At 50.3% G+C, this 21652-nt stretch overlaps 1 protein-coding gene across 3 annotated transcripts in view; it reads left to right on the forward strand.

The window, feature by feature from the left end:
- Positions 1 to 18706, forward strand: part of CACNA1H (calcium voltage-gated channel subunit alpha1 H) — a 127314-nt gene extending 108608 nt beyond the window's left edge. For 2 of the 3 annotated variants that reach the window (XM_075104703.1, XM_075104705.1), the window contains exons 28-33: positions 4423 to 4501; positions 6636 to 6757; positions 7263 to 7601; positions 13266 to 13449; positions 16527 to 16705; positions 17304 to 18706. In XM_075104703.1, the coding sequence (XP_074960804.1) occupies positions 4423 to 4501; positions 6636 to 6757; positions 7263 to 7601; positions 13266 to 13449; positions 16527 to 16705; positions 17304 to 18485 (2085 nt within the window). In that variant the 3' untranslated portion in view covers positions 18486 to 18706. The remainder of the gene's footprint in view (positions 1 to 4422; positions 4502 to 6635; positions 6758 to 7262; positions 7602 to 13265; positions 13450 to 16526; positions 16706 to 17303) is intronic. The other variant, XM_075104704.1, reaches the window with a different exon arrangement.
- Positions 18707 to 21652: the final 2946 nt, after the last annotated feature.

Below are 21652 nucleotides of genomic sequence, written 5' to 3' on the forward strand. Positions count from 1 at the left end.
TTTAGCCTTCAAGGTTGTCTCCTGGCCCTTTCCACTAGTCTTGGAATTCACACAGATGGCCTTTGTTTTCCAAGCAGACAAATATGTCCATTTTCTCTTGGGTCCAGTGCATGAATTAGCTGTGTTTTCCTGCTGCCAGGCTTATTGCTTTGGCTGGAATGTGCTGGAAGGAAGATGAGGAGAACTCATGTCCTTGGAAAGGATTGGCAGGGGCTTCGTTTTATGAGAAATTGCTCTTGACAGGCATCCCAGGGAGCTGTGTGCATTGCCTGCATGGACAATTGAAATGCCAAGGTGTGGGCCAGTGATGCAGAAATAATTGATGTCAGAGCAGGAAGAGCCACAAGAGGAACTGTAGTGTGCTTCAGCCAGCCATTGCTGGACTGGGGCAGCAGAAGCCATGTATTTCATCAATGCCACTCCCTGAGCAGGGAGAGTAGAGGCCAGCAGGAGCTAGAGGGATTTGGGTAGCATCACACAGCTGAGAGTGCAACAGAGGAGTGAGAGTGCCCAGGTGGCCCGTGTCCTGTTGTACATGGTCAGTGTGACACGTGCATATCAAGCTAACACAACCTGGCATAGTTGCTTTGCATCCCAGTGCCTGCAGATATGGGCTTCTTTCTTAGTAGCATAGGTCAGGGGTTGAACTCTGATGACACATGCAGTGGTGCTTGGCTATTGCTGTCTCACTCAGGGGGAGGCCAAAAAACCTGGCAGCAGTGATGGCCACAAGAGCTAAAGCAGACACAGCCTCCCCAGGCCACGCAGGGGCAGTGGGAGAAGGGTTTGACTGGGTGTGTGGAGAGGATGGTCGTTTCCCTTGCCACTGAGCGGGGTTATTCCAGGGCTTCTGCAATGGGAGATCACAGATCCAGCTGGGATGCACCATGGTGAAGGGTGGTAGCTCCTCACACAGGGCCTCCCTGCTCCTCCCTGATCACTCTGTCCCAAACACACAGACACTTTTGCCAGCAGTATATGATAGCCAGGATGCCAGAAAGTGAAGGTCCAGGAGGAATCACAGGTACTCACCAGTGTCTCCATCTTCTCTTGTGGCTTCTCTGAGGTACTTTAGGGCACCAAGAACATCTCCAAGATGTGGTTCATCTCTGCTTCACTCCCTACAGGCCAGAGCCTCCCCTCAATGCTGGAGCCACAGCAAATGATGGATAGCCCCTGGCTGCCAGAGAGAGGAGTTATCTGTAGTTTTCTCTGCCCAGCCAAAGGCAGCAGCCCAAGTCAGGGGGAGTTTGATGGATAAACAGAGCATGGGCTGACCTGTTCAGTGCTGCTAGAGCAGAACCACTTCTCAGAGCCTGTCTGGGTGACCGACTGCCAAAGCTGAGGTTGCAGACCAGAGCTGGATCTCTGCCCCGATGCAGAGTCCAGCACAGGCATCCCAGCCTTTGGCTGCTGGAGAAAAGTGCCTGGATATGCTCCTGCCCCCTCCCATTCCTCCCAGCAACATGATTCATGCACATCTTTTTCTTGTCTGGTCTCAGTAGATCTTAAAGTGCTTTAGAGACATTAATTACCTATCTGCAAGGGTATTACAGATGGGTACATTGAGTTACAGGAGACGAATGACTCACTCAAGGTCACAAACACATCTAGTCTGCCTTCTCTGCTACTCAGCAGCCGCTGGCTGACCTCTTGCCTCCACCTCAGCCCATCTCTGAGAACATGCCTTGGGTCCTTCTCTGTGCTCAGGCCTTGGTGAAGGCCATGGGCTGAAGAGGACCTTCCTTTCCTTTCCTGAGGGACATGGGCTAGCACTGACAAAATATTGAAGATCCGGGGACTGACTTGTACTGATTCGGTACCGCCAGAGGCTACACAAATAGGCCAAGCCGTTTTGCTGAAGCACCTAAGCAAGAGGTGAGCCACTTTGCTCAGCCACATTCTCTTGAGCATCAGATGTTTGTGGGCTGCTGAGAAACTTACGCCCTCTCCAACCTCACGAGCCACCAACTGCCTGCACATATCCAGGTGGATGCTACATCTGCAGGGGGTGGTTTGGGCAGCAGGTTGTTCTTGTGCACATGGGGAGCAACCTGCTTCTTAGCTGACACTCCAGAGCAGCTCCGGATATCTAGATACAGGTTGGGATGGAGCTTAGCAGTTACGGTTGTGCCATCACTTGTCCCAGGATCTTTGACTTGCTGCTGTCTCCCACATCTCTCTTTCATGTAGCCACGTTTCCACATCGGTCATTCAGTAACATCCCAAGACATCCTGTGCATCAGCTGAGCTTTGGAACTGCCCCGTGTCTGCTCTCAGCCAAGGGCAAATGCAACCTTAGACACCAGCAAACACCACGTTAGCAAACATGCTTCTGTTAGCATTCTTAGACCATGCCTGTGGCTGGGATGCCTTGAGCCTATGCAGCAAACCCATGAGTGCAGCCTGGTCTTTGAAGGACTAGTCATGAGACACGTTGGTTCAGTAATGTAATTAGTCACGATCTTAAATACAGAATCTTTTACAAATGTACATGAGGTAGTAGGCAAATTGTTTATGAGCAAATGTCAGCTCATAACATGCTTTGCATGTTGAGAGGTAGATAATAGTTTTGACTGATAACCTGGTAATAACTTCGATGTTACTCTAAATTCTTTGGAGTTTCATTAATGCCAGAAGTTTGCAGACTGATTTATTAGGCATTAAAATAGCCATAAAATATTCAACGTATAGGCTTCTTTGAAAAAATTCCAAGACCCTCTTCTGCAGTGCTACATCAGGCTTTAATTTACACTTAACCTAGAAAACTTATCACTTTTATTTTCCTTCTCTTTAATTATTTGCTCATTTGCCTCCCCAGCAGCATGTGTGTGCATTTGCCTGTGTGCCTGGTTTCCTGTGTTTTCTAATTTGCAGTAATTTTGCAGACTGCTTTCTAATGCCTTAGAAACCACCAGTGGTCCAGCAGACATGAGTTAGGAAACACTATTCCGGAAGACAGTACATGCAGATGAAATAATCCAGACCAGCCATCCACATCACTGTATTATCTCTACTATTCCCTGGAGTATGGTAATAATGTTAGCAGAATTGCAAAGCTCTGTGTGTAGTAGCCAGTTTAGGCTTCAGAGCAATTACAGTCTCCACTGGGTATTTTGCCTACTCCCATTTCTTTAATACAAAAATACCCCTACTTCATAAGTGATAGCTGTGTTAATTTTATGATAACAGGTATCATACTGATAACCTTTTTAATGAAATTAAGCAGCATGGTCAAAATACCCAGCAACACTGTGGCTGTGCTGCCTCAGAGAATAAAGCTCTCTCAAACTGTAGCATTCACTAGAAGATACCTTGGAGATCATGAATCCCCTGGCCTGACTACCTGCATCACGACCTGGTTCATTTTTATGTAGAGATAAAATGATGCTTGTGACACCCTGTCTGACTGGAGAACTCGATCGCTCTGTCTCTGTTACAAGCCGATGGACACAAGGCATTTAAAAGTGGTGGGAAAGGTAAATGTGACGTTAGTTGCAGGTAAAATGCAGATGGTTAGCCGGTTGGATTACCCTGCCCTTCATGTTCTCTGCCTGAATTACAAAAAAGTCTGCTCCCTGAGATGTTTTAAAGGCTTAGACCCCATGTAGTGATTGACTCCAGGGTCAATAACTGTATTGCCATTGTTATTAAGAACCTTTGTGTTCCCTTTAGCAACACTGCCCTTCTGTTACCATCCCCTTTAGCCACCTTGCAGCACACGTTAATACCTAGTAGTAGCACACCACACAGTGTTTGAACTGTAAGTGGTGGCATATGGATTAGGCTTTTCCTTTGAGATACTGAAGCTAAAATTCAGGTAGTCGTTGTTAAGAAATATCTGTAAAGTGGCAAGGCTAGGACAGCTTTATATCTTACTGGAGCATATGTTCCTTTTCTGAAAGCCCTGCAGGCCAGTGAAACCTTTGAAAACCAGGCAATTCCTCTTGTGGCTTGAGACATGTCTCGTTAATGCCACTGTCTTGAAGCCCTCAGCCTTCATGCTCAGAGTCTCAAACCTGGCAAACAGAAGGGAAAGGCCCTTAAAACTCAAACCAGAGCACCAGGTCACTTGAACTACCACTGCACTAAAGCGCAGGGCTAAGTGCTGCTGAGGCTACAGCTGCGGGTTGGCCAAATCGGAGATGAAGGCAGCACCCTGGGTAAGTGGAAGGGCGATGGGGAGGTACCAGCCACAGAGACTGCTTTGCACATGGGAGCATCTCCTTCCCCAACACAGGAGACTCCTCTGGGTCTGTTAAAGCAGAACCGTGAAAGAGGACCAGGGTGTTGAAAGCCAGGGGAGACGATGATTAGCCTCTGGCCACCAGTCACTCTTTTGCTCGTGTTGAAAATGTGATGGAGTGATTTAATTCATGACCTCAATTTGCCTGATCCTTGTTCTGCTTTCTCCTTGTGTAGGTAGGGAACCTTGGCCTACTTTTTATGCTCCTGTTTTTTATCTATGCTGCCCTGGGAGTGGAATTGTTTGGCAAGCTAGGTGAGTAATGTGCCTGACACAATTTATGTCATCCGGTTGATGTTTATTTGGTATCTGGCTGTTTCCTTTCTTCTCTCTTTCATTCTTGGGCCTTCCTTAGCTTCACAGCTCACAGTCTGAAGATTAAAGCTTCCTCTTGATCTCAGGGTCGCAGATGACACATGGGGATGTAATACAGAACCTAACACGCGCACGCACACACATTTAGAGATTTGTCCAACACCTCCCTTGGCTGTAGAGGAACTATTTACTGTTTAAATATAATTGTCCGGCATGGTTATGTTCACAAAGATGGAAGTTTGCTACTTAAGACAGAACATGAGTCTGTAAAGCTGGATGGCAGTCAGATTCATGCTGGAGAGATGCCACCATAAACATGTCCCTCCTCGGAGCTTCCACCACACTCCATTAGTTTTCTGCACTTGGCTGACATTGCTCTTCCTGCTGCCCAAGTCTTGTCTGTCCGTTGTTCCTCTCAGCATCACCTTCCCCTTTCTACATATATCAGGAAGCATCCACTGGTCCCTGATTGTCCAGCATCATTTATTCCTCCTGCTTGAGGACACTGTGGAGCTGGTGATGATTGTGTCCACCACTAAAAAGAAAATCAGGTGGAGTCAGGGAGAAGCTGGCCCTACCTTGCCCAGCTTAGACAGGCCAAAGCAGTCACTGCCTTTAAACACACTGTTGGAAGGAGATGTGTCTGCCTTCTCAATGTTTGCATCCCAATTAGGGCTTCAAGAGCATCAGAAGGGCCCTTCCTCCGCGATGATTTTATGGCTGTCATTAATCCTTTTTATGAGTCCAGCCCTCTGCTCGGATTACAAATGCCTGAAAGCAGAATATTTCTTTCAACCAAAGACAAATTATTTTTCAGTCTCCAACAAATTCTGGAAAAAAATTAGTTTACGTCCACCCCAAATGAAATACTGGGATTTTTTTATTACATATCTAGATATATAGGTATGTATTTGTTCAGCCATAAAGGTGAAAAATGTCTTATAGAGGCACCTTCTGCTGCTCTGAATCCTTTTTGTGTTTCCACGCACACACCTTGCCAGTGCCAGCCCCCAGGTAACCACAGCATGGGGTCAGAGGCTGGGAAAGCCCTGATCTTGCCTGGGGCAAGCTGCAGGCAGTCAGCCCGCTGCTTCCCATCTAACATTTCCCATTTAACTGGGAAATGCTTTCACTTCTTTTTCCCAATCACCGCTAGTCCATGCTGGGCACAAGAACCACTACTGCTCGCTCCCCAAGACTGGTCATTTGTGGTTTGTTGTTTTTTCTAATTGCTTTTCTGGTTTTCCTTCCTATTTGCCTCTGAAATAAATACCTAATAGTGAAATGCCCTTGCAAGAGGCATTGCTGCCTGTCCTAATGAATATTTAATGAGCCTGTGTTTTATAGAGAGAAGGACAATTCATATGTTTGATTTACATTCGTTAGTATATTAATTCTCAGGGGGAAACACATCAAATTGCTCTGCTTTATCTCGGTGAAATATCCCTCATGGCAGATGTGCCCTGTAAAAAATAATCAAGACAAGGATGTAATCAAGAGGGTAACAGACAAAGGATAGTGTGGAGCAGTATTTGTTGAGACAACCCAGCAAACCTGCTTGTTTCCGGCTCCTTTTAGATCTCTGTGTTGGCTCTGCCTGTTGAGGCAAAGTCAAGAGAATCACAGAGGTGTTGGTGGAAGAGGCCTCTGGAGGCCCCCACGTAGCCTCCCACGTGAAGCCCCATCAGTAGTTCAGAGGAGCTGTGGCTTTGTCCAGCCAAATCTTGAAAACTTCCAACAGCAGAGCTCGCCTGCCTCTCTGGTGGTCTGTCCCAGGGCTGTTGGGCCCTCCAGATGGAAACAACTTTCCTAACGTCCACCTGGACCTCCTAAGGCACAGTGTGTTCCTCTCCGTTATATCATCTGCCTCCACTGAGAAGTTTGGCTACGTGATCTCTGCAGCTGCCCTTCAGTAGTTGCAGGCCACCATGAGATCACCACTTAGCAGTTGTCCCTGATGCCACGGATCAGTGTGACGTACCTCAGGGTCTCGCTGCCAGGTTTGGGAGGCTGCTCTGAATAAGTACTGACAAACATGGCTTCACTGACGTGCTTCTGCTTCTCTCTCCTGCAGACTGCAGTGAAGAAAATCCTTGTGAAGGTCTGAGCCGGCACGCAACTTTCACCAACTTTGGCATGGCCTTTCTCACCCTCTTCAGGGTGTCGACAGGGGACAACTGGAATGGTATCATGAAGGTGTGTGCAACCTCTGTTTGGGTACTTTCTTCTCTCTGTAGATATATGGGTACAGATTTCAAACAGATTTATGCACCTCTTGTGCAGAAACAAAAAAGGTTTCCTTTGAAAACGTCAAAATTAAACTTTCCCATTTACAAGCCACTCGTATTTTCAAGGGATAATTTGTCCTAAGCCTCACCCAACCTGAAACTTCATATATATATATATATATATATATATATATAAAATACTTCAGGAAAATTATGCCAGTTCTCGTGGCTGAGAGGAGTAACCATGTACTCGTGCCCTGTGCCTCTGGGATGTAACACAGTCCTCCTCTTTGTAGTTGATGTAATTCATGGTGTCCGTATTTTCTTCTATCCATTTTGTTTTACCTACAGGCTATTGTGTCTGGGATCATAAGCTTTTCAGCCCTCAGCAGTTAGCTTCCATGTTTCTGTATTTGGAGCCAAAGCAGAGCCCCAGCCCTTATTAATCCCTCACCCCTCCCTCTCTGTTGCAGGACACTCTCCGGGAATGCACTCGGGAAGACAAACACTGCCTCAGTTACCTGCCTGTTATTTCTCCTGTCTACTTCGTCACCTTCGTCCTCATCGCACAGTTCGTCCTAGTCAACGTAGTGGTAGCAGTGCTGATGAAGCACTTGGAGGAGAGCAACAAGGAGGCCAAGGAGGATGCTGAGATGGATGCTGAGATTGAGTTGGAGATGTCCAGAGGAGGAACCACCTCAGCCACCAGTGGGAGCAGGGGAGGTGCAGTGGCCCCGGAGAGCAGGGCACCCTACAGAAGTCAGGAGACCGTGAAGTCAGAGCCAGCGGTGCAGGTGAAGCACCAAGCCCTGGTAATAGTTCACACAAAGCATCTGCTCTTCTTGTGCTCGGGGTAGGGAGGGGACAGTTGTCACCAGTTACTGCTGTCTGATCATCAGGCAGGCAGATCCCGAGTGACACAGAGCCAAAGAGGCAGGAGACAAGGCAGCGTGGGAGGAAGGCAGCTTTCCCGGGTCCCCCCTGCAGCAGAGATGTCACCGCCACCTCCACAGCTTGAGTCATCTCAGGAGGGCTCCCTGAGGCGGAAGCCTGCTTGTAACGCGTTCTGCAGGGCTAACGCTGTCCTGACCGCTGTTCTGGAGGAGGGTTGAAAGTCCATCTCTTGCTGTTTCCAGTTCTTCCAAAGGCTGCGAATTTTAAGTTCAGAAGGATAATAGCCACAGGTCCCTGTCCTGTTCTCCCAGCCAATGCATCGGCCCTTGTCATTTTAGCATGGGCAGCAGCACCAGCGAGCAATCTCATACAGCCCTGGGAATGCTGGCCGTGACAGCCCTGACACACGCAGCCAAGGGTGGCATAAATTCCCTTCACACAGACACAGAAATACTGCTCAGGTTCTTTTTGATCCCAGTTTGGGATTTCCAGAAAAGCCTCAAGCAAATTGTAGGGAACAGCTCAGGAGGCCAAATCTGGCACTGGTGTAAGATGCAGCTTCCCACTGGCTCGTGCTCTGCTTAGGGCATGGCTGACTTGCACCCTGGGAATTGTCAGAGCCCCTCAGCAAGAAGCTGGAGGTTCCTGGGTTGGTTTTCCAGACACTGCCTGCTCTCTGATTTCTATTAGTCCTCCAGAAAAATAGGGCAATCAGAAGTCAGAGGGGGAAGGAGGGGCATGGGATAATTGTCTCATCCCATGTCAGCAGCGCATGATTAAGAGTGAATACGAAATTGCTTTGTCACCATGATCGCAAATAAATCTACCGCAAAACCAATAGGGGATTTGAGATTAAATTACATTAAATTAGTTTTTTGTAAGATCTATCAGACTCTATTAAGTCAAGTAAAAAGGTATTTAGTTACACAGCGATGGGGAATTCACTACTTGAATGTAGTTTCTAATAGTAATTTCTGCAGGAAAATGCACCATAAACACCCAGGTTGCTTTTCTCACTGGGGGAAGAGGGGCACATCGTTTCACATAGGCCGTGATTGCAAACTGAGTTCATTCTCCTTGGGTTTTCCTCATCTTCCAATACCTCCTGAGCACATCAGGAGCCATGCAGCGCCTCCTCTTAGCCGCAGAAAACCGGTAGCGAGGGGTGATGCTGCCCAGAGGGAGAACGGCGTGAGCAGGGAGGTGGCCACAGATTTCCCCCTGCGGGTGAGATTTGAATGCAAGGGAGGATTTGCCAGCCAGGGCTCCCCCCACCCTCTGCGACAGTGAGGCGGGGGCGCCGCGGTGGGGCTGGGTTGTGGCGATGCCCTCACTCGCATCTCAGGCGCCCAGGCTGTTCCAGTCAGGTGTGGATGGCTGGCAGCTCGGTGCTGTGCTCCCTGCTAGCTGCACTGAAGAGGTTAAATACCTAGAGCTCTGTATTGCTAATCCTGCCACTGATGGCAGCATGGGCACCCTGGAAGGTGTTGCAAGAGGCTCTGTATTTTCTTGCCATTTGTGCCAGTTTTTGCAGCCCACATTTCCTTTTCTCTTCCTTCCTGTTCTGGACGAATGGGGCAACTGGGAAATGCCACGGGGCAAACAAGCTTTAAGACCCAGCCTTGCTCTGCTACTGATGCTTTTTATCTCCCCAATTTGAAGGAGGCACTGAGCTGTGAGAATGTGTCTTTAGCCATCCCAGACTCAGACGCGCTGGAGGGGGCAGAGGCTCCCATGATGGAAATCCCGTCCTGCTCTGTTTCCCACCATGTCCTGACACCTTCCCACAAAACCCCAGGCCATGAGGCTGAGGTGAATGACGTCGCGCCGTTGCTTCTGCGTTGTGGCATTGTGCTTTGGTGCTGTGCAGCTAGCGGTGGTGTCTGAATTGTCCTAAACCTGTTGCTTCACAGCCACAACAGTCATTTCCATCCTCTGTCCTTCATGCCGCCTTTGTGTGTGCAGGGGCTGGGCAAAAAACGTGTCCCAGCCGCCTCTGCCAGCAGCCTTGTGTGCGACACGAATGAAATACTCTGTTTAGCTAAAAAGAAGCCTCGCATTTGATGTGCAATGTGATGTGTGAGCTGTCTGTCTTCAAATGATATATCGAGAGCTGGAGGCAGGCAGAGTCCTTTGTGGAGAGAACACAGCCCAGTTTGGTTTTCTTACTGTTACTATAAGAACCTGTTCATGCTACAGTACTGAGGAAACAAAGGCATAAGTAGATCCACACGTTAGGCTTTCAGCAAGCACCGGAGCTGTGGATTCAGGAGGTGCTCTGGGGAGATCATCCCAGCAGACCAGAAGGGCTGTAGCCTCCTCTGCTCAGTCCCTCCCGATTGCACCATGAACCGGTGCTCAGGTCGTATCACGTAAAGATATCACACAGTTTGCCCTGCTGCAGCGCAGTGCCCTCCCCGGGCTGAATGAGCTCCAGATGTCCTCCCATGGGCACGAGAACATGCGAGCCACAGTGATGAAGATGCACAGGCTGCAGTGGGGAGCACATTTGCTGTCATCAGAGAACTTCCAGTGGCCACCCAGAATTAATCTGCTTTAGACTTGGGTCATTTTCCCCTTTATTACCGGACCTCTGCCACAACTATCAAGACACCTTCTAGTGACAAGTATCTTGCAGCATCCCCAGGCAAAATCTGGGCTCAGCTTAAGCTTTTGATGACCAAGTGGTTTCCCCTGTGCAAGATGAGGGATATCCTCAAGGAAGTCCCCTTTTGTAGCTCTGCAGGGTGCCCGTCCGCTTGGCCGCCTGGGAGCTGCAGGGTCTCAAAGGGAGATCGTGAGGAAGGCATCTTTCAGGGAGAGGCAAAATTTGGGACTTTGTAAATGCAACTGTGAAGGGTCCTGGGTTTCTGCTGGCAGAGCTGAGAGTTCGTTGCCTCCGCAGGGAACGACAGCACGACCAGGGTGCCACCAGAGTTGGCCTGTGCAGGGATGCAGGCATGGCAGGCACAGGCAGGGAGTTGCCTCCTGCCCTTGTTGTGCCTCTGCCTTCCCCACCGCAGAGGCTGCGGGAAATGGCTAAGCTCGCTCGCAGAGCTGGAGACACATGCCTTCAGAGAGGGATCAGGAGGAAGAGGAGACCCTCCTCTGGGAGTTTTGCCCACGGCTTGTTTGCAGGTTCTTGGCTCCAGGCCTCTGAGAAGTTACAGTGTTCCCTCTTTCAGAATATCCTGCCAGTCACCATTGCTTACAGACTATCTTCTGGCCATTTAATCACCCAGGAAGGGTCATGTCCAGCAGAGGTATTTGCGGGATTATTTCTTCTTGAGCTCCCTCTGCAGCAGGGCAAAATCAGAGCTCCAACAGACTATTGATTCCCAGACACAAGAGGAAGGAGTTGTGCTCATTGATCAAAGATGTTTAACTGAACCTCTGAGCTGCATCACCACGAGCCTCTACGGTCAAGTTAGTGCCTTTCTACTTGGCCTGAGGGGGGTCCCACGGCGAGTAGGCTCCCACCTTGCACACCTCTATCAGGTGCCTGGGATCTTCCCAAGCTCTCAGGGTGCCTGCAGGCAGGCTTCGCCATACGCAGTCTCAGCAGCACTCATCCAGGTTGGGCTTCTGTGGGTTTTGAAGGAGCCACATTGATCTCCAGGGCATGGGACCAGGCTCTCAAGTGCATCAGGTGTTTCCCACCAAAGAGGAGGAGCAGCAGTGCCTGTGGTGGTGTGTCTCCAAACCTTCCCAGCTGTTGAGAGCAGCTCACCAGGTGTCAGCCAACAAGCTTTCTGTCCATGTTTCATATTGCAGGTACTTACTACCATGGCTTTGAATCCTTTTGAAATGTGCCCACGTCCCTAAGTCAGTTGGGTCTCAACTGCTGAAATCTTAAACATTGCAGTTGTTTACATCACAACAGGATTTCTGTTCATTTGTCCCAGCCAGGCAAGGCAAATACAAGATCCTGTAAAGATGAACTGAGATTCAATAGCCAAACACTGTGATCCTTCTGTTAGAATACTGAGAAAGTGGAGCAAGACCTTTTGTTCTCTGCGTGGCACCGGGGTGTTAACAATCGCCCGCCTGCGTTCAGCTCAGGTGTTGCGATGCTGGTAGCTGATTAGCTGTAATGGCCAGAGGCCAACTGGCGCTGCCACACTGCTGATGCATTAATATATCAGCCAAGAGACCTGGGTGCACCGGGAGGGCTGCTGGGCAAGGCAGCCGTCAGGGCTGGGTGCCAACTACCTGTAAATAACTGCTGCTGATCCACCCCCCCACCCCCATCTTCTCAGCCAAGCTCAACAGGGTAAAAGCATTGAGTAATTTGTCTTGGGATGCGTCTCTTTAGGGATGGATCTAAGGAAAGAAATTTGTAAACCAGACATGTATGGAAAAAATAGAGTTAACCAGATCCTTGGTGACCTCCAAACTATCCAGCAAGGGATCTCAGGCCCAGATTTTGCTAGCAGAGAGGGGAAAATAGCCCAGCAGAGCAAAGCAAAATACATTTAATTTAAGACATGCAGCTGGGAAAATGTTTTCAATCAGTCACTGGGAAGCTGACATTAAAGGAAAACCAGAGCGATTAGTTGTACTTTAGATAACATGGTAAATTGCGAGGGGAATGTGTCTAGGACCAAAACCTCAGGGCCAGGAGCCAGGTTGCAGGTCCTGTTCCAAGGGCTCCCACTCCCCCAACGCTTGGCCAAGTTGTGGCACCACCTCTCACAGCTGCTCCATCAGCACTGCAGAGACATCATCTGAGTCCCTAAAGCTTCCTAAGACCCCAGGAGAAATTTGCTATAAGGTGCCTGAAGTGACGAGGGCCTCAGAGAAGCAACGAGGGGTCAGGTTTAAGGTCTGTGACGTGCTCCATCCGGGCACTTCCAACCAGACCTGTTTCACAGCAAGAGCAAACACAAAGAAATCCCTTTTCTCCTCCCGAACAGGCTCCAGACCCACATACGTGCTGCCATGATGTCTTCTTCCCTCTCTCTCCTGCCACGTGGCTGTCTTCTTCTGGGGGTCAGTGGTGCCCAAATTGCTCCATGGTGTAGGAGAGTGGCCGCAGGGTTTGCAGCGGTGTTAGCGCATATGTTTAAATGTCTGCCTGTATGTGTGCTTTGGGGAGATGACACATGAACTTCCAGAAACACTTGGTACCCTCGGTCAGCGTGGCCGCAGGCTAGCCAGTGTTGCCCATCTGACCCAGAGTAGCTTTGAGGGAGGAGAAGGGCATCACCACCTGGGCCAGGCTGAAAGCACCCCTGGGAAAATCCGAGCAGACCCCTATGAGAAATGCTGGCTTTCTCATGTGTTTAGAGGGTGGGCCCTGTTTTCCTGGACCGTCCTTCTTCTCTGCGGTGTCCAAGAGTCAGCTTAGTGGTGTGTCATTGGTGCCTTATTTTACTCCAGCAGCAACTTGAGCTCTTTACTCAGCTAGCACGGCATAGCTTTGGTATCCCATTGCAATCACCAGGGCTGCAGACTCTGTAAGACGCCAAGAGGAACATCTGCACAAGGTTTTAAAACAAAAAAGCAGACGAGAAGGTGCTTGCTGTAAATTCTCCACCAAGATGCTGACTGACCCCGTCCCCCATCTCCTTGCTTTGCAGGGCGGCGCAGCCCCTCTGAGGCCACAGGACTCTCAAAACCTGCTGACAGTCCGCAAGATCTCCGTTTCCCGTATGCACTCCCTGCCCAACGACAGCTACATGTTCAGGCCGGTGATGCCAGCGAAAGCCCCTTTCCCCCTCCATGAGGTGGAGATGGAAACGTATCCCTGCAAATCCCAAAGAGGTACGGCTCGTGGAGTTTTCCCTTCCTCCTCCTCACTGAAACCAAGGGGCAGCAGGTACGCGTGGGGGTTAGATGGGGAGCAAGCAACCCGCCCCGAATGTGGGCTGAGCCAGGGCTGGCTGGCTTCGATCTGTTCCCGGCAGCAGGACTGCAGTTTCCCACACACTGCAGAGTTTTGTGTGTGCATCGCGTCGCTGCATTTTTCTCAGCAGAAAGCAGGTGGCTCAGGTGTTCGACTGGGGACAAGCAGGGCTCCCAAGCATGCTGGAGGTGTAGGCGACAGGCTGTTAGCTGAGGAAGAGGGTACGAGCTGCACGTTTCTTCTGAAGTGATCAGCCCTGACAGCATGAGTACAAATCAATAAAATCAACGTGAATGAAAGCCAGAGTCGGTATTACTTCCTGACAGAGCTCCTTTATAGCTCTTGTTTCAGGCAGCCGTCAGTCTCAGAGCAGTATCTCTTTAGCACGGTACATTGAGTTCAGAGGTGCAGGAGTTTCTCAGGGAGTGTAAGGATTAGAAACCACTCTCCAGTGCTGCCATAGCCTGGCCTTATAATGAATCTTGTGGAGAGGCCCCGCAGTCAGGGAATCTGGAGCTACACAGAGCCTTTGCGTATACATTTACCCGAGTGCATCCAAATACATTTCCCCTAAAATGCCTTTCTAACTCTTTTTGTCATGCGAGTTGGTTTTAAGGGAAAAATCAATACGAAAGAAAATATCTGCCTCCCTAAAAGCACATGTGCTTCTTGAGTGGCTCCCAAGTACTTACTAGCCTGGCTTCCTTTGATGCAACGTTATTTGAAATGCAAGAACTGCTTGGACAGATAAGTAGTGGGTTTGCAAACCCTGGTGGGGCTGGCAAGAGCTGCTCTGATTTCCTTGGGTGAAGTAACTCTATATTTGTTCAAACTCTCTGGGTACCAGTTAATGTTCTCTGCTCGGTATTATTGTTATTTCACCTGCAAATTCTTTGCTGAGCAAAGAAAACAGAGGTTGAGTTTCATGGCTGGACTACTGGGGCTGGTTTTCATCTCTGTAGTGGGTGTAAATCAGGATTTATACCAGTATAAAACTGCTGTGATGCTGGCAGGGGTGGGCAGAACGGACCAAGGATTTTCTTATGTTTCCCAAATTTCTCTCCAAGAGCACTTGAGCAATGGATATGACACAGAATCACAGGGGCTTACTTTTTACCTGGTCTGGTGCATCCAACCAGCATCACCCAGAGCTGCGCCGCTTCTGCGCTTCTGACCAAACTCTGATTTCAGCCACAGTCCTGTAAGTTTCATGCAAGTAAAACTGAGGGCGTAGAGAGACTCGCATTAGCATTTGTGCTCCCATGGAGTTTTCGGTGTCAGTTAAGGATGTCTGGTCTGAGTCTCCCTCTACTCTGGTGACTACACAGTGAAAATACTGTGAGATGGCCAGCATTTTGGTCTTAGATGCAGTTTCCTGATTTACTAGAAACACAAGAGAAAAATACAGAAACCCAGAGATATTCAGTGTTCCTGAGTACGCAGCTCAGAGGGGTTTTGGTTTCCTATACGAGAACTAGATGGAAAGTTTCCAACAGAAGGAAATTCCAACCAAGGACGGGGAGGAGTGCACAGGGTTTTGATTTTATGACCATGTTTGCGACAGATTTCATGACAGAGTTTTTCTGCACCATAAAAAACATTTCGTAAAGCCTGGATTAGCGCACGAATGGTACAGACTCACACTGAAACACTGGCTGTAGGAGAGCCCAGAGGAAGAACTAGGGAGAAGTGGGGCGGGTTGGGGGGTGGGAAGCTTGCTGCTCTGCCCGTTCTGTGGTGTTCTGGAGAAAAGCTCCAAAATAAAAATGATTAAACACTAACTTTTCTTTTTTCCTAACAACAAATCTTGTTCCGAAATGCAACTGCAATCTGTCTGGATGGCTTTTGTCATAGGTTCAAGTTCCCTGACCTCTGGGCGAGATCTCTTGAAGTGATGGATAGCTGTGTTTTTAACATGGAGCAGCAATGTAGAAACAGACGTTGGGTTTCAAGCTAATGAGGACAATAAATCCTGCAGCCAAAAAAAATAAAAAAGCAGAAGATCTTTCAAACAACACAGAACTGCAGTAAAGCAGCACCACAGAGGGGCTGGGGAGGAGGAATTGCCTTTAGACCCAGCCAGGGAACTGGGAACCTTTGGGAAGAGAGTGATTCCTGCCTGATACATGAGCTCAGGGACTGTCAAAGCACTTGAAGCAGCCTCCGTGCTGCTGATCGGACCATGTTCAGCCAAGGTCTGCCTCTTGGACAGACAGTGGTGGTAGTGTTTGGGCTGTAGTGAATGGGAAACCTGCCCTGTGCATGCCAGCGGTGTCGTCTCCCAGAGGAGCCAGTGGCAGGGTGCCCATGGGCTCTACGAGGCTGCAGGTTGGACCTATAGGTCAAGCCCTGGAGGCTCCGTGGGAGCTGAGCAGTGCTGCTCTTGCATCCGTGTGGCTGGCCACAAAGCCTTACGATCCAGCACAGCCACCAGGCTTCCTTGATCCATGTTCTCCAAACAGGCACCATCCTTTTACAAATCCACCCAAAACAATGCTACCAGGAAGGTGGTAATGGCAGGGTTTCAAATGCAACCCCACCTCCTGCCCTTCAGTTGATGCCGTGTGGCCCTGGTGGCCACCATCCACCCTGAGTGTCACAGCAGCTGCAAGAGAAGATTCCTGTTACCTGAAACAGAAAACAGAGACTATGAGCATAAAGTTCGTAACAGGTGATGTCCTGGGCTGGCCAGAGCCACATGCAAAGCTGCTGAATTGCAGAAGAGGCTTCATCTGTAACCTCCCTGCCATCCCTGGTGAGATACGGCCCATTATTCAAAGCAGGACACAGGACAAGGGACACCTGGTTTTTAATCCTGGCACTGCCCAAGGCTTATGCCGAGGCTTGGGATTTCAGCCAGACTAAACAGGCTTTTCCTTTCCCCTCCTGTGTTTCCCCTCCTGCAGGCTGTGGGCACCGGTCCTGCCTCAAACCTTCACAGCCCACACGCTAGCGGTGGTGGTGACTGCTCTCTCTCTCTCTCTCTGCTTCCTAGGGTCCATCACCTCCATCCGCTCCCAGCCCGTGGGAATGTGTTCCTCTCTGAGAGTCCCAGCGGAGTCCCTCCAGCTGGCAGTCCGTTCTCCCAACCACGAAGGCCGCCACCGCTGGAAGATCCTTCCCCCCCATGTCACACCTCGATCTCCTACTCTCAACAAGCTGCTGTGCAGACAGGTGAGAGGCCAAGAGCCGGCAGAGGTAACCTCCTTCATAATCACCTGCATCCTTCCCTCCTTCTCCAGTCCCCTCTTGGGTTTCTTTTCTTGGAGATGAGAGTAGAATTCCCCTTTTTAGACATTTCTGGTGCCCTAAATGTTACTATACTCCAGCCTCAGCAAGTGACACACAGGGGAAGGCCTTTTTTACCTACTTCCACCATTCTGCATGTATAATTCCAGGAAAGAATAGCTAAAGCATGGAGAGAAGATGCCCAATTTGGTTTTACCAGTGCTGTCAGAAGCCTGCAGTCAGTCCTACACCATGTCACTTTTTAGGCAGGTTGCACTGACTCAGAATTTGGTGCTAGAGCAAGACTAAGACTGTGCAGAAAGACGCAGCAGCTACAAGCCCTGTACACGTAGGCTCTGGGTCTGCTTGCTAGCAAAACTGCGTCGCCATGAACAGCGAGGGTCTGACGGGGCAGGGACGGGGTGGTGAGGGGTGCGTTAGACCCACCAACCGTTCTGCCACGTGCCATGTTTCACCACTGGAAATGCCACCGGCCTGGCAGATCCCCAGGCTCTCACCCCATCTCTCTATCCTCGCCTTCCAGGAGGCCATTCGAACAGACTCCGTGGAGGGGCAGACTCCGGACCGCAAGGACAGCCTGCAAGCAGAGCTTGGAGAGACGCTACCGTCAGCAAAGCAGCCCCAGAGCACCTTCACCCCCAGCCCACTCCATCCCACAGCTGCCTCCCTCCCGGGCACCCCCCCACGCTCCCCCCCATCCTCCCCGCATCGGCACCCCAGCACCCTCACGCGGAAGCACACCTGTGGCCAGCACGGCGTCCCCAGCCGTCCGCCCAGCACCGGCGGCAGCCCTCCCAACCCCGAGGGCTGCCTCTTCGAGTCCTCCGACCTGGCTGATGAGGAGGTTCGCCACATCAACAGCTCGGCCAAAGACTGGGGAGGGGAGCACTCGGACACTGGGAGCCGCTCGACTTCACCGTTCATCTCCCCGGCCCCGTCTCCAGTGCCCCTCAAGAACTGCAGCACAACCAGCCTCTCCGGAGGCAGCAGCAAGGAGAAGGACTTGAAGAAGTTTTACAGCATCGATACGAAGGGCTTCCTCAACAAGCCCAGCTGGGCAGATGACCAAAGGCGGCACTCCATTGAGATCTGCCCCTCCATCAGCGATGGGGACTGTAGCTTTGAGGACCCTGCCGTGGAAAAGCAGCGGTCCTCTGCCCACATCCAGATGGAGTCCGAGTACATCCATGGAGCCCGGAGGAAGAAGAAGATGAGCCCGCCCTGCATTTCTATAGATCCTCCCATGGAGGATGACGGCGGGGCGGCCTCGCGCACCAAACCCTCTGAGAACAGCATGCTGCGGCGAAGGACCCCATCCTGCGAGTTCCCAGCTTACAGAGAGTCCCTGGAGCTCGCGGAGAGCCAGCCCGGGGAGCTGGCCTCCAAAGCGGAGCGCCGGGGCCAGCCCCCATGCCGCGGGGAGCACCTGACCATCCCCAACTTCTCCTTCGAGCAGTCGGACGGCAGCTCCTTGAGCAGCCTCTCGGATCTCCTCCTGGACAGCGGTCAGTCCACGCCGGCCTCCGCGGACTCCCGGGCGGAGCCCGCCGCCTCCGAACTGAAAAAGCCGGATCACTTAAAAACTCAGTGGAGCAACACCGAGAAAAGCAAAGAGCTCCTGGGCATTGCTAAGAGCCCCCTCCAGAAGCAGGACTTGGTCCCAGTGACTGTCGCGACAGAAGACGACGTAGATGACCCAGTATAGCTTTCTGGGAGGGGGGAGCGGGGGGGTCTCAAGGGCTTGACACCAATGTGGGTTCCCAAACCGAAGGGACTGAGCGGCCACGGGTACGCGGGTGGCTGCGCTCTTGGGTTTGTTTTTTTTTCCTTTTCCTTTCTCGCAGTCACTTGTTCTTAAGCGCTGTGGAGGTTTGCAAAAAAAAAAAACACAAAAAAGCAAAAAAAAAAAAAAAAAAAGAAAGAAAATGAAGAGGAAAACAAAGAAATGGCTGGATGAAACGGTGACGGGTTTGGGGTGGGGGGAACGGATTTGCAAAGCGGTTTGGGGGGTTTCTTTTCTAAAGGGAAGGTGGAGTCTGTTCAGGGGGTCGCTTTGTTCCTCCCACCCTCCTCCGTGGCCTCAATCACATTGATTCGCGTTCGAGGTGGTGGCGGTTGGGATTTGGGGGATTCTCTTTGGGTTTTGCTGTTTTGTTGGTTTTGTTTCTTTTTTTAAAAGACGCTCAATTTTAACAAGGCACCTTTTAGAAATGTCACGTTCCGCGGGAGTGCCCAGGAGATGGGAGCTGTACATTGTCTGTATATCAGCAGTTATATAAATAGAAATAATGTATTTGTGAGATACAAAACAAGGAAAAAAAAAAAAAAAAAAGACCAAAAAAATGTACCCACAAAAACTCTCTCTTCATAATGCACATATTTTTATAGAGAAACGATACTGGTTTTTGCATTACATGTGACTCTGCAACTGGGTGGTGTTTCCTTGGGTTTTATGTGGAACTAATTATCACGGCCATTCGTTTTCCAAATGTTCCTCTTCTTTCTCCGCTTTCCTTATTTTTTTCTCCTCCTTCCCTCCACCGCCATCCCACCAGCTTCTTTTCACAGCTGATGCTTTAGACGTCTCGCTCATTTTTCTTTCGTACTTTAGAGGTTGTCCTAACTACAGAGAGAAAAAAAAACCAAATCACTACTGAATTGTAGCCAGTGCAATAATAAGTTATTCATTCTTCCTGTCTGTACTGTTGCTTTCGGGTTTTTTTCCTTTTTTTAACTGAAATTCAGGTTAAATGTCGCAATAATCTGAACTAACGTGCACAAACACGTTTTTCTTGTGTTACAAAGAAAAAAAAAGAAAAAAAGGAAAAAGTTAAACTTACAGAAAGATAAAAAAGCAAAACAAATAAATAGTAAATTATTTAAGAAATGTATTTTGTTTACTGCAGTTCAAAGTAAATTATTGATACAGTATGTAAAGGTATAAAAAGCTGTCTTAGGTGATGCTCTTTGTGAGCATTTAAGCTAACGGTTTCTCCTCATCGTAGCAGAACGCCTTTGGACCCTCGGCGGTCGCCGCAACCGTCCCGTTTGCACTCTTTCTGTCGGTCTTCCCTCCGCACCCCCTGCACCCGCACGTGGACGCCTTCGCCTCCCACGGCCCTTGCGGCGCCAGCTCCGCTTGAGAAGCCTCTAGAGGATTTCAGGTCACCTGTCAACACCGCTTTCTTTTGGGTGTTTTTTTTCTTTTTTTTTTTTTTTTTTGCAGTTTTGGGGTTGATTTTTCTTTTTTAGCCTCCCGTCCCCGCCCCCTCCCTCCCCCTCATCCAGGCCCTCTCACCGTGGGACAGCTTCGCCATGGAAAGCTGCTGCTACATTAGAGCAGCGACGAGCCCGGCGCGAGGACGCGCCGTCAGCCCCAGCGCCCGGCAGCGGTGGCGAAAAGACATACAGGGGAAAAAAAAATCAAGAGAATCGGTTTTGTTTGGTTCGTTCCATGCTGCCTCATATTTATGCATTCACATATATCTTCTGTTATTTATGCATTCATTACTCAAAAGGAAATGTATCTTGTTTCACATGTATTAAACTGTATAAACTGGAAGCGTGGCCTGACTTTGTGCCGCAGGGCGGCATAGCCGCGATGCCGAGCCCCGCTCCAGCGCACCGCCCCCAGCCCGCGGGTCCCACCGCCTGCCCCGAAGCGCTCCATCCCACTCCTGCAGCTCCGCATCCCCTAGAGCCCCCTTCCTAAATGCAGCCCGCCTGTCCCCTTCTCTGCTGGCGTGCGGAGCTGGTCCCAGCTCCCGCTCGGCTCCGGCGGTGCCGCTCGGTGAATCCTTCGCCTCACCAAGAGCTTCCATATGTCGAGCGGCTTCGTGCCGGCTGCCTCCGAGCACCTGCGCCGCTGTAATTAAGAGTCATTTAAGATTAGTGTAAATAATTATTCCGTCTCAGTGGGATAGCAAGGAATTCCAGAAAAGCGCCATAAAAGTCATTATTAATAGTGCTTTGGGGACGATGGCAACCTCCTTCTGTTGCAGTTTAAGCAGCCGCCTGGGAAGGAGGGGAGGTGAATTTCCCCTGCGCTGGGCCAAATCCTGCCCGGAGGCGCAGGGGATGCCCTGACGTGTCCCTCGGCAGAGGGGGCGGCCACGCCGTCCTGCTGCGTTACTTACTGCTGCGATTATTTACCTTTACTGGGGAAGGGAACGTCCCCCATGCCCGAATCCCAGTCTCAGAGCTGGAGGAAAAGCCTCTCACCGTGGGGCGGCGCGGCTGGGGGCCGCTGCTGATCACCGCCTGCACGGCGAGGGAGGGCTGGCTTGAGGAACAGGTCGGAAGGGCTTGAGGCCACGGCAAAAGCAGCCATGGGGTTAATTTATTTTATGCTAGCACCCCGCCAGGATCAGGGTCAGGATGGGATGGGCATCTCCTGCTCCGTGGCGACCACCCAAAACACACAGCAAGTGCAGCAGGTGGGTTTTATGTTATGAACCCTCTCCTTTGCAAAGAGGTAATTTGCTAAAACCAAGCCATCTGGGGGAGTAGGAGCGTTGAGCAAACGGCCACCAGGGAAGGGGTTCGTTACAACGGTGGGAATAAACCCTGGTGAAGCCCCAGCAAGAGGAGCCCTGGGACACCACTGGCAAGTGTAGGAAAGTCAGGCAGCTCTTCCAGGGGAGCTGCCCTGCTGCCGGCAGGACCAGAGGATGGAAAGCCTCCTAATTTTTTAAAATTTCAATTATAAAATATTGGTTTTGGTTTTTTTTTATTAACTAATTTAGAAAGTATTTGTTCCTGCTTGCTCTGGAGTGGGGACAAAGGGAAAGAGCCTTTTCCCATCGCCTTCCCAAAGCGCCTTTCCAAAGCCGCGGGGGTCTGAGGCGCTGCAGAGGGGTGTGAGCTGCACCC

The sequence above is a fragment of the Phalacrocorax aristotelis genome, chromosome 10 (assembly GCF_949628215.1).
Source record: "Phalacrocorax aristotelis chromosome 10, bGulAri2.1, whole genome shotgun sequence".
In the NCBI taxonomy this organism is placed as follows: domain Eukaryota; kingdom Metazoa; phylum Chordata; class Aves; order Suliformes; family Phalacrocoracidae; genus Phalacrocorax; species Phalacrocorax aristotelis.